Source organism: Schistocerca gregaria, chromosome 2, assembly GCF_023897955.1.
Source record: "Schistocerca gregaria isolate iqSchGreg1 chromosome 2, iqSchGreg1.2, whole genome shotgun sequence".
In the NCBI taxonomy this organism is placed as follows: Eukaryota; Metazoa; Arthropoda; class Insecta; order Orthoptera; family Acrididae; genus Schistocerca; species Schistocerca gregaria.
The window spans coordinates 775,963,782-775,980,585 of record NC_064921.1 but is presented as its reverse complement, the minus strand read 5'-3'; the positions used below and the strand labels follow the sequence as shown (position 1 = coordinate 775,980,585).

The 16,804-nt window shown below is 44.4% G+C and overlaps 1 protein-coding gene across 3 annotated transcripts in view; it reads left to right on the top strand.

Moving 5' to 3' along the window:
- LOC126335018 (carcinine transporter-like) overlaps positions 1-16,804 on the top strand; it is a 145,786-nt gene that overhangs the window by 115,157 nt on the left and 13,825 nt on the right. For all 3 annotated transcript variants that reach the window (XM_049997845.1, XM_049997847.1, XM_049997846.1), the window contains exon 7: positions 5,761-5,975. In XM_049997845.1, coding sequence (XP_049853802.1) covers positions 5,761-5,975 — 215 coding nt within the window. The remainder of the gene's footprint in view (positions 1-5,760; positions 5,976-16,804) is intronic.

Sequence of the window (16,804 nt, the reverse complement as noted above, 5' to 3'; positions counted from 1 at the left end):
TGACACACCGGTGTCAATGTGTTCTTTTTTCCATTTCCAGGAGTGTACTTTCCATGTTGTTCTTTTTCCTTAAGTGCTAAGATCGTGTCGTTAGATAATAAAAACACGGTTTAATTGCCCCTCACTTTTAAGTTTTTATCGCCAGTTTACAGTTTTAGCCCCTGGTGTTTTCGAAGATAGATACCGTAATGAGCTTAATCATGCGCATTCTCTTTGTAAGTTTTACTCGTGTGAAATTGAACTATGACGTCACCACACACACCTCGAGCCTCAACAAATTGCATTAGTCATGTTTTTCCCCTTTCATGGAGAAACATTCTCAAAAAAAAATTTATGGCTTTCGGTTGTAGGTATGAACAGCTGACCAAAAAGACATTGCAAATTTGATGCCTTTCCCCTGTCACTTACTTAGGTTAACAGACTTTTTCTACTTTTTGCACTATTGAAATCTTAATGCAAAATCGTCTTATTGTGGAATCGGACCTAAGATTTATGGTTACAAAATTGATTCCAGATTTCAATGCAGTTATGGAAAAACACAAAGGAGTCAGTCTCCGTATTAGTGACCCCACATTTGAAAACATTGTTTATCAAATGAATTTCTTGATAATTTTTCCCTCTCTTCCCCACTGCCACTGTCTCCTTCTCTCTTAGCGTAAAAGAGTGCGAGTATTTGAATACGGCAAAATTTTGGAAAAAGTTTTTTAAAGGGACTGCGGAAGGTAGAACACTGCAGTTGGTACCCCACTTTTCACTTGGAGCCTTTTAAATAAGCAGGAACACACTCGCATTTTCTGTACTCTGATACGCGCATTTTCCCGCTAGTTCCTGATGTTTCTATCTTATTTATTAGGATCTTATGGTAAACTGTATCAAAAGCCTTAGTAAGATCTAAAAATACGCCTGTGACACACTCATCTTCTGTGAATTCTGCTATGGCTGATTGCGCACTTTCATAGTTTCTGATACCAAACTGTGATTTGCTTAAAAGGTTGCATTTAATAAAGTAACTCATTAAACTGTCTTTCATAATTGATTTCTTTATTGTTTAGAATGGTGGCAGCAGGGAAATGAGCAGGTAATTTTCTATGTCTTCTGCTTAACCTTTCTTTAGCAGAGGTACAACTCTTCCCTGTTAAACACTCTGGAAATTTCGCTGACGCGAATGGTTCGTTTACTATGTTTGTTAAGGGAACTTGCATACCTCTCTATGCATTGTTCCAGCACACGCATTGGTACGTCATCTGAGCCTATATGAGCTACAAGGGGCAGTCAAAATAAAACCGAACGCCTGCCACTCTGGGACCTTGGAATGGTCCCATTCAAAAGTAATCACTATACGCGTTAAGAGATTTCTCCCGCAGGCAGACGAGACGACGAGTTACTGGTTCATAGAACGCGGACGAATGCTGACGAATCCACAACCGCACCCGTTCTTCACTTCCTCGTTCGACTGATACCTACGTCTACGCATGTCTTTCTTCTTTCTTCAGGTCGCCAAAGATGTGAAAATGATACGGTGAAAGATACAGGCTGTACGGTGGATGTATTGGCAGTGTGGGGGTCGGGCGTCCGACAGCATTCCTGGACGTTTTGACTTAATGGCGTGTTGCTGTTTCTGCAAAGTGTCTTCATAGCACAGTGATTGTGGTCTCACCCTCGAGGATCTCGACGAACAGAGGGCGGTGCAGTCGTAGGAGGAGGTAATCATGACCTTACCGGAATTTCTGTGAGCAGTTTTGAATTTCTTTGGCGTAGGAGATGTGAGATGTTCCCACTGTTGGCTTTGCCGTTTGCTCTCGGACTGTCGGACGAAATCATCCTGCTCCACGGTTACGCCAGCTCCCGCACTGCCGATCGCAAGTGGGCTACGCTTCAGTGATTTGGTTGGGAAACACTGCAACATACTCCTTACAGTCCGCATGCTTCATCGTGTGATTTTCACATCTTTGGCGACCTGAAGAAAGACATGCGTCAACGTCGGTATCAGTCGGGGAAGATAGTGCAAGAGGGGATACAGTTGGTCCGTCGGCGGTCGACCGCCTTTTATGAAAGAGGGATTAACTGTCTCCTCTCCCAATGAGATAAGTGTCTTAACACATGTGGTGATTATTTTGAATGAAATCATTCCATGGTCCCATTGTGCTGGGTGTTCTGTTTTTAATTGACTGCCCCTCATACATCAGTCGTTGGTATAACTATTTGTTGTACACAACTGAATGTAGTGTCTTTTCTCAAATTTTAGGTTCAGTCCATTTTCATAGGACCGCTCCAGAATGATTTTTTTAAAAAAACATCACTACAGTTTTTTCCGCTCCTTTCTCTATTAAGCGATTTATTATGGCATTAACATCCTCTGCAAATAATCGCAACTCTGTTTGTTGAATATTAGTGGAAAGTTATTCACATCTATAAGAAACAGGCAAGGACCCAAAACTGAAGCTTGCAGCAGGACCCAAAATTGAAACTTGCAGCAATCCTTCTTGATTTCTCCCCAGTCATTAAAATTTTCTTTCCTTGATGTGATGGTACTTTGACAGTTTCTGTGTCGCTTTCATTACTTATTGTAACATGTAGCTTCTCATTTGACTCCATAACGCTGAGTGACATTCCAAATGTTTCCAACACAGGTGTTCTGGGGAATCGGGGAGTCAAATCCGGGACCTTTGCATTAGTACACAAAACATTAACCTCTACTCCACAGAGGTAGCCAAGTCAACACCTAGGAGAGACAGGGAGTGACATGGAGCAACATGGATAGGAATGGCTGTAGACATTTATGCGTGGAAAAGAGAAAGTCATTATACATTCTTATATATCGAGTATTTTATAAGCACGTGTCACATATTCCTACCGGATGCTGTGTTGGTCGAAACATAAAGAAAAATTCCTATCGTTATATGTCAGGAAACAAATAACTGTTGGCATATGTGCCATTTTACTTGTAACGAGTAATGTACAGTGATCAATGGTGTAGACCGCCACAAGAGAGCGCATAGTAAACTAGCAAAATAGACACGTATGGGCAGATGAAAAATCCTTCAGCAGTCATGGAGTTGAGGAATCAGGACCGCTTCTGTATCAGCGTATGGGCAGGAGTCGCCGGTGACGGACTCATAGGGCCCATACTCTTTAGCAAACAGATTAACAGGTGCTGTGTATCAACTATTTCTGCGCAGTGAATTGCCAGCGCTACTACAGAACGTCACCCTTGTAGGAAGACAACGACTGTGATTTGTGCGCGGCGGGGCAACACACCATAACCTACGGATCGTGCGGGCGGCACCTAACTGCAACGTTTCATGTGTGATGGGTTCCTCGAAGAGGTCCGGTAGCACGGCCTCCTCGTTCACCGGAACTGAATCCGTTGTATTTCTCGCTATGGGACATTAGTGTATGCCCGACCAGTTGACAATGTACAAACGTTACGGTAGTGTATGACCAAGGTGTATGATACAAATGGCACCAGATATATTTGAAAGATGTATGATACACTGCGAAAAATGGCTGAAGGGTTTCTCAGGAGGCGTGGTAATCGCATTAAATACAGTATGTAGTATTATTGCTACATAACACACAGATGGCATTGAGAGGACTGATCAACCCACACCACAGCGATTATTGGTTTCAAGACGCAGCATTAGCCTTTACTTAAAATTGTCAGTAATCCTTTAAAAGAGTTTCTTCATATTTCTGTGGTGCATTTCTCGACCGATGAAGTTGCGGAAATGCAACCGCAACCAGTTCTTCTCTTCTTCTAATATCTCGGCTGTCAAACGTCCAAACATCCTCTGAGGCAGTCTTAAGACTGATGTTCCAGCGCTCCTGCCTATCTTATAAACTCACCCCACATACCATGTAAACGCGTATGTGACCACAGACAGTAACAGCTAATGAAACAGTGGTTTGTATGACTGCCTGGGAGTACCTCAAGAGGGATATTCAGCAGGCTGGTGCAGTCTCTCAATTGGACACCACTTCAGTGACTCTGTAATCCAAAGAGGCAAAGGGGATCTATAGTTTAAGGTGGAATACGATCCTCGTGTCATTCCTCCTGAATCTTCACATTGTTTAGAGGTGATCGCGAGGTTAAAGCCAAACTGAAATATTCCGTAGTCCGACTGGGATTCAGACCCCCGACGTTTCGGTTTCCAGACGTGCGCTTTACCGCCACATCATCAGGCCCAACTTCTATAAGATGAAACTGACTCCTCGTCTTTTGGTTAAGAGTCGCTGGCTTCCAGCTGACGCTGTTTTGCTTGTAGCTTGATGTGACGGACCCATGTATGATCCATAGTTCCTAATTACGGCATGAATCCAGTTGGATTCTCTCTAAAACGATCCGAACTATGCTGAGAAATTCGAGTTCTTATTATCGACTAGCATTCAACAAATTCTGCAGTCGTCTTGCATCCGTTTTATTATATAAAGGACGAGCAAAAAGTTTCCGTTCGAAGCCCATGCAGCCCATAATCAGTATGTCAGTTAGGCAAAATCCCAGTGAGCACTGAGGTAATCATCTAATCATCCCACCGACGCACCAGCTGAAAATATCCGTTTTGTAAAACATCCTGTCCTGCTTCGTGAAGTAGACCGTAACTGCCAGCTGCACATGCTAGTCCGACAGGAACTGTCGGCCCTTCAAGGCTTTTTTTAAGGCGCCGAAAACGTGATAATCACGTGGACTATACGTTTGTGCTTAAGTGTTGTTGTTGTCCATAATGGATGAGGCTCATCTCCCAGATCGATCGGTATCTTGCGTCGAATCACGACCAGCACGTAACTTGGCACACCATTCCACTACAATGGCTTTCGAGAGGTATGATACCCCATATACGTTCTTCTTTCTCCGATGGTTCTCTATCGGTGTTTGTCCTTTAGCGCCCATGAAAAGAAAAACAGTACAATAATGCTGTCTAGACGTATTTGGTAATAGCGTCGGCATAGTTCACGTTTCCACATCTACCGGATGTACGTCAGAAAGACACGAATGCCACACTAATGCCTTGCCTACATATCGTCGATACCCGCAACGGAAACTGCTGACCGCCCCTTATATCTGCGTTCTCCAGGTAAAATTTAACATGTTGATTTTTTTATATACCTGTGGTGTTACCTACTGCATACGCCTTACTCGCTGATCGTTCAATATAATAACGTCCACTTTTTCAGTATTCTCATCTGCGTTTGCAAGCTTCGCACGTCCTTCAAGTGCGTCATCTTCAAGAGAAATACAGCCACAGTCCAACTGAGCTATCTATTTCCTAACTGTTTAAAATTAATGAGCAGATTCTTAACAAATCTTCTACGACTACATCTACATTCTGAAAGTCACCTTTTGATGTGTGTGTCAAAAGGTACGTTTTCTACCACCATTACTTTTCCCCTTTCCTGTTCCAATCTCGAATGGTGCTAGGGAAGAAAGAGTGTTGGTAAGGCTCTGTACGAGTTCGAATCCCTTCATAGTATTTTGCCGAGATATGTTTATTTACAAATACTGGATGACCTTTCGTTGGTAATCGCCTACTGACCTAAACAAATAATCTTTTCGGAAGACAACTTTCGACTTTAGTTGTACGAACGAATTCCACGCAGTACAATAGCTTTAAAAGCCTCACAAACAAAATTATTTCGTAGATTAAGTTGACCAGTATAAAAATGAGATTATTGAAATTAATACCATCTCTGTGATAGAAGAAAGCAGCTACGACAGAAACCGTGCCTCGAGGTCTGACAGTGTTTGCGTGTGCCCGCCTACAGGATCAGCGGCTTTCTGACGTTCTACGTGCTGGTGCTGAACGTGAGCAACATGTCGGGGAACCCGTACCTCAACTTCCTGTACCAGGCGCTGGTGGAGGTGCCCGGCTTCGTGATGGGCCGCTACCTGGGTGACTGGCTGGGGCGGCGCTGGACGCAGGCCGGCAGCCAGTGGGTCATGGCGCTCGCCAACTTCACCATCGTCATCATCCTCACTTGTGAGTCTCGTTGCCCAACCATAGTCGTGTGGCTCGGTCATGGTTCAATAACTGGGAGGTGATTGGCTGACACTGGACACAGGGCAGTATATGATATTGGCCCACTCCAACTTCACAAACATCAACATAGTCATCTGTCTCTTTGTTCATCTAAGCTCCACTCAATTACAAGAAACGTTAACCACTTGGAAAGAACAGTCCGATGCAATCAACTCCACACACATACATGCCTTCCATGGCTGTGTGAATGTCTGGTGTTGAAATCATCTATGACAACTACATAGGCCATCAGATTGGGTTAGTGTTGTTGACATGTCTCCATAGTACCAGTTCTATTGCGAGTGCAATGCATTAATGTAGTCAGCACCTGACAGAGCGGAAAGGGTCGCCACAGGGTGTCTGCATGTGGTCAGCTGGACACTTTGTGCAGTATCTGGGCATTTTAGTCAACCAGATGTGACCATAGCCAGATATTGGACGCTATCGAAACTTGAGGAGAACCGTGCATATCCTGAAGATTCTGGCCGACTAAGTCTGATCACATCAAGGGAAGACTCCTCCATTGTGTACCAAGTAAGTAACATCATAACCCCTTCACACCTGCACCTGTGGTCTGGGTACAGGCTCCTGTCATCACATATTGTTGACAGTAGACTATCAGAAGAAATGTTTCCGTTAGCACCATAACACATCACAGAAAATTTTTGTTTATCTTAGAGCTCCAAAGAAGGAGCACAAAGCGAGGCTTCAGCATAGATGATTTTAAGAGCCATCAAATGACGTAGTCTTAAAAATAAAAATGTAATAAGGATTAAATGTGAATAAACAGTTTATGCTATCTCTGTGACTGGTTGCTATAAAGTTATAATTCTCAAAAATGTTGGCTTTGGAGTGATGTATCGCGGTTCTAGACTGCCTCAGACAACCATGATATATCAAGTATGGTGACAACAAGGCCATAAGACACCTTCTCCAAACGTTTTGAAGAGACGTAATGTGCGGAACCGTCAGGTGTGCGTATAGGTTATCTCTGGTCGTGATTAAAGGAGCTCTGACGGCACAGTGATAGGCCTCAAGGCATCCTGCATTACCTCTCATGACATAGTCTCCTGATACCACATTTCAACAGGATAAACTTCGTCCACAAGCAGGACACAGGAAAACCACAGACCAGCCAACATGATCTCCTTTCTGCTGCCTGCGTAGTGCCATTCTGGGAATGTAATCTTATAGTTGCAGTACTCATTAAAAACCTGATAAATGTGTCGAGTTAAAAACGTACCAGATAGTGAAACCATTCTTTTGAAGAGGAATTTCACAAAGTATGTCTTTTCAGTTTATCTGTACTCAACAACGATAATTACTACTTCAGTCTGACTGGTCACAAGTTCCTTCTCAGTGTATGACAGCTGCCTGGAAAGTTAAACCTTCGATTAGCCTATTTTTAAAATACTGAAATAATCCAAGCAGTTGTATTAGTCTGACCCTTTGCTTCACCCTGTGAGCATATTGCTTCATATGTAACTTATTGTTTTCTTTGTTTTATAACTAACTTTGATACGGCAAATCGGTAACGATGATACAAATTATCGTTTCTGGACGCGTGACCTGTATTAGCGACATTTCTATTGCCTGAGGTATGTGAGTCCGCAAAAGTTTTTGCGGTGGAGGTGGTGAGGGATGGGAGCGGGGGTGGAACGCGTCTTTTATAAAGATGAGTTGGTCAGTTTCGAGACGTGTCCTGCGATAAGAACTAAATGTTATAGGTGGCACACACTTCTTCATGAAATTGTATGGGTGAATTGGCTAGGTTTAATTGCTGTCTTTTATCGTGAGATCTTGGTACCCCATGTGCGGTTTTTGTAGGTGCTGTTGGTCCAGACTTCGTACTGATGGACGATTATGCTCGCCCTTATAGATCATGGGTAGCTGATTTTTTCTGGGAAACGGAAGATACTGCACACACGACGTGGCCAGCCTGCTCTCCCAATTTGAACCCCATAGATCATGTCTGTGATGCACTAGGGAGACTAGTTTAATCACGTCAGCATCCACCAAACACTATCCAAGACTTGCGAGCAGCTCTGCAGGAAGAATGGGCGTTATTGCCTCAACATGAGATTGATGACACCATTCATAGCATGCCCCGTAGTTGTCAGGTTCAAATGGTTCTGAACCCTATGGGACTTATCATCTGAGGTCATCAGTCCCCTAGGCTTAGAACTACTTAAACCTCACTAACCTAAAAGACATGACACACACCCATACGGATTCGAATCTACGGCCGTAGCAGCAGCGCAGTTCCGGACTGAAGCGCCTAGAACTGCTCGGCCACAGCGGCCGACAGTTGTGAGGCCAGAGGTGTTTTCACGCCCCCTACTGAGCACATTAACCAACTGTCGGAATGTGCATGAAAATCCGTAAGTTGCAAAAAAACGAAGAACCTTTTTCTGTCTACCACGTTGCAGTTGCTTACGTTCTGTATTTTTACATTGCTTCTACTTTACTATCGTCTGATTATACTGTTATGTGGCAAAAGAAACACGTCTTCCAAAATTTCCGCTTGTTGCTTTAATTTTGGACACCAGTGTATTATATACACTCTACGGTTCATCCCAAAGGAATTATCCGAAAGGGGAGTAAATCGGGTGGTGTGGTGTTCACGTACAGCCAAACAAATGATTACAATTTCAGAAAAATTGGTTGTTGTTTTCAAGAAAAAGAGCTTCACAACTTGAGCAAGTCAATAACGCGTTGGTCCCCCTCTGGTTCTTATGCAAGCAGTTATACGGCTTGGCGCTGATTGATAGAGTTGTTGGATCTCCCGTTGAGGGATATCGTGCCAAATTGTGTCAAAATGGCGAGCTAGGTCGTCAAAATCCTGAGATAATTGGAGGGCCTTGCTCACAATGCTCCAAACTTTCTTAAATGGGGATTAGTATGGCGATCTTTCTGCCGAAGGTAAGGCTGGGCAAGCACGAAGACAAGCAGTAGAAACTTTCACCGTGTGCGGGCGGGCGTTATCTTGCTGAAATGTAAGACCAGGATGCCATGTCATGAAGGCCAACACAACGAAGCGTACAATATCATCGACTTACCGTTGTACTGTAACGGTACCGTAGATGACAATCAAGTGGTGCTACTATGAAAAGACATGGTACCCCTGTCCATCACTCTTGGTTATCGGGCCGTACGATGAGCGACAGTCAGGTTGGTATCCCACTGCTGGCTGGGACATCTACGGGCATGTCTTTGCTCGTCATCGGGGCTCAATTCGAAATGTGACTGATCACTGAAGACACTTCTGCTACAGTCAATGAGGTTCCAGACTGATGACGTGTATGGACTCACCCCAGAGAGCAGTGGCATACCAACCTGACTGCCGTCCGCCATACGGCGTGACAACCAGAGGAACGGTCTTTTTGTAGCAGTACCTCTTTGGTTGTTTTCCACGGCACCGATACAGTACAACGGTACGTCAACGACATTCTACGGCCCGTTTTGTTGGCCGTCATGGCAAGCCATCCTGGGCTTATACAATGAGGTGAAAAAAGCCATGGAATGGTGGTGTGCACGTACACTGATAGCGGTGGTATCGAACACACACGATTGGCGGAGCCGTCATTTGTACCCAGTGACTCATGTGAAGCGGCTACCGACGTGACTATGGCCGCATAACTGGAAATAACAAACTTTGAACGCGGAATGGTAGTTGGAGCAAGACGCATGGGAAATTTCATTTCAAAAATCGTTAGGGAGTTCAATATTTCAAGATGCACATTGTTAAGAGAGTATCGAGAATACCAAATATTGTGTGTGTGGTCGATGGCTTTCACTCAGCGACCGAGAACAGCGGCGTTGGCGTAGAATTGTCTGTGCTAACAGATAAGCAACACTGTGCAGAAATTAATGTGGGGAGTACGACTGACGTACCCGTTAGGTCAGTGCTGCGAAAATTGGCGTTAATGGGCTGTGGCAGCGGACCGACGCGAGTGCCTTTGCTAACAGCACATCACTTTGTGGCGTCTCTCCTGGGCTCATAACCATATTGGTTGGACCCTAGGCGACTGGAAAACGGTGGTCTGGTCAGATGAGTGCCGATTTCAATCGGTCTTCTCTTCGTGCTTGCCAAACCCTAGCTTGACCAGCAAGGTCGCCGAATCCCTCCCAATTTTTTTCAGCATTATAGACAGGGACCTCCAACCATATCGAAATTTTGACTAACGCGCCAGTCGAACAGAATTTGGCACTCAGGAGAACATCTAGAAACACTATCAATTAATGTCAAGCCGAATAACTGGTTGCATTACGGCCAGTGGTAGACCAATACGTTATTTCCTCTTTCAATTTCTGAAGCTCTTTCTCTCGAATAATTCATGCACTTTTTTAAAAAATTGTAATCATTTATTTGGCTGTACTTGTACGTCACATCCACCGATTTCCATCCCATTTAGATAATCCCTTTGTGGTGCGTCTTTTTTTTTTTTTTCTTAGAGTGTATATGAAAGACACGTTATGCCCGAGAGAGCTGCTGGTTATCCACTCAGTATATGAATATCAAAAACTTATTATACCTGAGAGATGGTTATCCACTCATTATCTGAAAAAGCTCTGTATTCCAGATTCGAGGGGTAGTGGCAAGTACCCCTTCTGGTTCCCGTTGAGGACACCTATGACACTAGGACAGTCTGTTGCTTGGCCGCAACTGGTAGTGTTTCAGTAAAGGGATAAGATACTGTCGCTTTTGCCAAATAATGATGTCTGAACAGTATTTAAAAGCTATAAATCATCGCCTCTTAAAAATATTAGAAAAATTATATGACAACGCCCATGTATTATTTACTAGTTTGGATAATCACATTTGAGAATTTCCAGTTTGAGCATCGACAAAACCACTGCATAAACTTCTGCCGCCTAACATTGCATCCAGATCACGAGAGCACTTTGAAGTTCTCCGTTGGAGACAAAAGCATTTGGAGCGAAGCCCGGCCGGCCGCTGTGGCCGAGCGGTTCTAGGCGCTTCAATCCGGAACCGCGAAGCTCCTACGGTCGCAGGTTCGAATACTGCCTCGGATATGGATCTGTGAGATGTCCTTAGGTTAGTTAGGTTTAAGTAGTTCTAAGTCTAGAGGACTGATGACCTCAGATGTTAAGTCCCATAGTGCTTAGAGCCATTTTTTTTATTTTATTATTATTTTTCTTTTTTTTTTTTTAGCCAAGCCCCTAGTCCATGTGCATGGAGAGGAGGAAATCTCTGCAGCCAAGTCTAGACTGTGCACGTTCAGAAATGCCTCATTTCAGTTCACGTAGCAATTCTTGTGTTTGGCAGGTTGAGTGTGGCCGGACATTCTTGTGCATTGCTCACAGTGTTTCACAGAATACTTTAAAAAAAAGACAGCTAATACGAGCAATGATGACAACTGACAACCGGAGCAATCTCACGTTGCGTGAGAATCGGTGTGAAACATAACAGCACAGCCGTTGAGACCAGCGAGATTACGAGTTGCCCTCCTATGATACCGACGATGAACTAAACGTGATGCTACCGACAATGCTGCTGCCTATCTGCTTGACTTCCGTGATGTCACGTTACGCCCAACTCCCTATTATTCTGACTACAGATTACGCGATGCACAGTTCGGAGTTTCTTAAATAAAAGAGAAACAGAACCTAAAGTATTGTTATATTTAGAACAAAAATAATTTAGTTTCGAACAAAAACATCTGGCTGCGAAGGCAGAGATGAGAAAAATTTCCGCCACTGTTTAAATACCGGGATTTTACTAGCTTATTGGCAAGTGACGGTGAGGAAGAGGGCAACTCATCACCACCCTCACCGAGCTACTGAAAGGCACATCTGTGATTAGGAACTTCAGTGCACAAGTCGTTTGATCATAGCGATGTTTTGACTTCCCGGAAACCATAAACTTCGACAGGAAAAAGTAGGGGATGAAAATCAGAAACATGAACAAAATTGAATGGCAATTTTGTAACAGTGAGCTGTAACTAAACGATATGAAATACAGTACGTTTTACGTGCAGTTTTGTAAACAAGTTACCAGTTTCCTGTGAATGATACATAAGGTAACTGAAGCACTGGGTTTTCAAAGACGACATGAAGCGTATTTTGTAAACACAGTAAGTACAACATCCTGGCAGGAACATGTGTATTTGGGGTTAGTCGTGTTTTATGACTTATCCAAGCAATCTTGCATACGTATTGACCCATATAATCGGGAGTTTGCTTCAGGTACACTGACGAGCCAAAACATTATGACCACCTGTTAATAGCTTATTGGGTCATCTTTGCAACGTAGTATATCACCGATTCTGCGTATCATCGATTCTGTTGTTCGCTGATAGATTTACGGAGTTATGTGGCACCAGGTGCCTATGCACAAGTCATGTGATACCCGTAAATAACTCGCGGTGATCTGTGTACCCGGTGATGGTGCTCGATAGCGACCCAGATTGGAACCATCGGATTCACATTAGACGAATCTGGTAGCCAAGACATTAACGTGATTTCGCTATAATGCTCTTCAAACCACTGTAGCACGACCCTGGCTTCGAGACAAGGACAGTTACGTTGCTGAAAGATCACATCGCCGCCAGGGAATATATCAAACATGAAGGGATGCAGATGGCCCACAGCTGAGAAGGTGTCTTCGATTACTACGACAGGTCCAATGCAAGCGCAGAAGAATGTCTATCATAACATAATACTGCTCCCACCAGCCTGCGTCGGTGGCGCGGTGCAGGTTTCGAGCCGCCTCGATGACGGAGATGACCATTGACCTGGCGTAGTAAAAACGTGATTCATCCGACGAGGCAACACGTTTACAGTGATAAACGGCCCAATTTCCATGATCCCGCGCCGCCAAATCTCGATGATCCCGCGCCCGCCACAATCGCAATTGACGATGTCGTTGGGCCAAAATGTGAAGAACCTGGGGTCGCCTGCTGCCGAGCCCCTTTTTCAACAATGTGCGCTGAATGGTGTGCTCCAAAACACATGTGCGTCCACCAGGCATTGTGCCCCTTTCCCAGGGGTGCCACAGATTGCCATTGTAGGATGTTATTCTGAACTTGGAAAGTCTACAAGTCTGTCCCCAATGAGTTTCACCTTTATTGATTGAAGGCCACATAGTTTAGTGGAGAACCATCACCGATGTTACAAGTGTCTCCACAGCAGAAGCCGTTGTGCATAACTTGCCCAGCTCATTGGAGCCTACAGATTTCGAAAAGATACACACGAGTTTTCGACGAGTATTCTGATAAGCGACGAAAACTGGTTCCATCGCTAAGTGCCTGAGACAAAACTTTAAGCCTTGCCTCTGTCTCGAGTGAAAGTACACACCTGAAAGGTGGCACCAAGGACTGAAAGAGATGAAGACCGAGAAAGTCGACTTCATTCAGAACTATAATATTGTGAATGAATGAGATGAGTTAATAATTCTTCACCATGTCGATGAGAAAAATTCCGTCTCTTGCAAATACATGTTTTATTTGTGTGTACGAAATATGTTGATGCCGAACTGTTATTTCCGTTCCATATACGATTGTAATTTGGTATCGTTGGATGGTATCCAATGACGGGCCGAAACATGACCACCTGCTTAACAGCGTCTTTGTCCGCATTTGGAACGAAGTACATCAATGATTCTGTGTATCAGGGATCTGAAAATTCGTTAGTAAGTTTGTGAAGAATGTGGAATTAGATGTCTACGCACAGGTCATGTAATTCGCGTAAGCCGGCCGCTGTGACCGAGCGGTTCCAGGCACTTCAGTCCGGAACCGCGCTGCTGCTACGGTCGCAGGTTCGAATCCTGCCTCGGGCATGGATGTCTGTGATGTCCTTAGGTTAGTTAGGTTTCAGTAGTTCTAAGTCTAAGGGACTGATGACCTCAAATGTTACGTCCTATAGTGCTTAGAGCCATTTGAAACATTTTTTTTAATTCGCGTAAATAACGAGCCACTGATTTGCGCAGGCTGTGATGGCGCCCCATAGCGACCCACATGGGTTCCATAGGATTCAGGCGAATTTGGTCGCAGAGACATCAACGTGAGTTCACTATAATGCTCCCGATACCACCGCAGCACGGTTCTGGCTCCGAGACAGGGGCAGTTATACTGCTGAAAAATGCCGTCGGCGTCGGGGCAGACATCAAGCACGAAGGAGTGCAGATGGTTCGCAGCTGTCAGCGTGTCTTCGATTACTACCACAGGCCCCATGCAAGCGCAGGAGAATGTTTCCCATAGTATAATACTGCTCCCACCAGGCTGCGCACCTGGCGCGTTGCACTTGACGAGCTGCGGTTCACCTCGACGACGGCGTTTGTGGAGAGGACCATCGACCTGGTGCAGCAAAAATGCGATTCACAAGAAGAGCTGGCACATTCCCACTGGCCGACGGTCGAATCCCGAGGGTCCCGTGCCCACTGCAGTCGTAACTGACGAAGTCGTTGGGTCAACATGTGAACACACAGGAGTAGTCTGCTGCTGAGCTCCTTATCCAGCAATGTACGGTGAACGCCGTGCTCCGAAGCGGTTGTCCATTGTTCTCTTTCGGCAAATATACCACAGATCACTATCTATCCCACTTTACAGTGTAGACAAGCCTGTAAACCCGACGTTCTCTGGGTAGTCGTGGACGTCCAACTACTTGGCGACTAGCGGTAGTTGCTCTCCCTTTCTACGTCTTTCCATGGATGCTCTCGACAATAGCACGTGAACATTCGACCAGCTTCGCCGTTTTAGAGATACCCGTTCACAGGCTCTGCGTAATGATGATCTGCCCTTTGTCAGTGTCGCTTATCTTATTTGCTCTCTCCATTTGCAGCGCATATCTTCGCTAGCATAATGACCCATCCGTCCCTGTTCGGCTTACATACACATTCCCTTGTAACCTCCCCACGGGTAAAAAATATAATGTATACTGCATTCACATTTAGCGTAACCTACCAACGGAGAAAATATAATTATATAGCCTAATTCACATTCAGTGTAACTACCAAACAGATAAATTCCGTAACCTTTGAACAATAAAATGTGACTAATCTCCCAATAAAACTGTGGCTCACTTATAACCTTTCAATAATTGACTGTGAATTTAAGCTGGTAAATTTTAGACGTCAGCAGTGCTGCGTCATGGCCCTGAAAATTCATGCTGAATGGTCTCCGGATAACACGTATACATCTACTCCTATAAGAAATTTTTCTGGCACAGCCCAGTGCAATGCTGGCCGACAGATTTGTCATGTATAAAAGGAAACCCCTGATTTTTCTTTACAACAGTCGGGATGACCATGGATTGGAGAAATTAGTAAATTCTTTAAATTGAGATGAATAATTGTCAAAAGTTAATTTTTATAAGAAACATTATTATTAAGAGATTTCTTTTTAAAAAAACATTTACATGGGACTTGATGTAACAATAGTACATATGCGCTAGGCTGCTTTTACCTTATATTACAATGCTCAGGCACCGTCATCGCACCCCCACGACCGGCCCAGCCAACTCCACATACACGACTTAATTCTACTGCCACACAGTTCCTACTGCATACAACACTGCTCTCTGGTCTGAGATTCTCTTATACCTTATATATCGCAGGCAGCCAACTCCACACACACGACTGCTAGCTACTACTTAATTCTACTGCCACACAGTTCCTACTGCGTACAACACTGCTCTCTGGTCTGAGATTCTCTTATACCTTATATATCGCAGGCAGCCAACTCCACACACACGACTGCTAGCTACTACTTAATTCTACTGCCACACAGTTCCTACTGCGTACAACACTGCTCTCTGGTCTGAGATTCTCTTATACCTTATATATCGCAGGCAGCCAACTCCACACACACGACTGCTAGCTACTACTTAATTCTACTGCCACACAGTTCCTACTGCATACAACACTGCTCTCTGGTCTGAGATTCTCTTATACCTTATATATCGCAGGCAGCCAACTCCACACACACGACTGCTAGCTACTACTCAATTCTACTGCCACACAGTTCCTACTGCATACAACACTGCTCTCTGGTCTGAGATTCTCTTATACCTTATATATCGCAGGCAGCCAACTCCACACACACGACTGCTAGCTACTACTTAATTCTACTGCCACACAGTTCCTACTGCGTACAACACTGCTCTCTGGTCTGAGATTCTCTTATACCTTATATATCGCAGGCAGCCAACTCCACACACACGACTGCTAGCTACTACTTAATTCTACTGCCACACAGTTCCTACTGCATACAACACTGCTCTCTGGTCTGAGATTCTCTTATACCTTATATATCGCAGGCAGCCAACTCCACACACACGACTGCTAGCTACTACTCAATTCTACAGCCACACAGTTCCTACTGCGTACAACACTGCTCTCTGGTCTGAGATTCTCTTATACCTTATATATCGCAGGCAGCCAACTCCACACACACGACTGCTAGCTACTACTTAATTCTACTGCCACACAGTTCCTACTGCATACAACACTGCTCTCTGGTCTGAGATTCTCTTATACCTTATATATCGCAGGCAGCCAACTCCACACACACGACTGCTAGCTACTACTTAATTCTACTGCCACACAGTTCCTACTGCATACAACACTGCTCTCTGGTCTGAGATTCTCTTATACCTTATATATCGCAGGCAGCCAACTCCACACACACGACTGCTAGCTACTACTTAATTCTACTGCCACACAGTTCCTACTGCGTACAACACTGCTCTCTGGTCTGAGATTCTCTTATACCTTATATATCGCAGGCAGCCAACTCCACACACACGACTGCTAGCTACTACTTAATTCT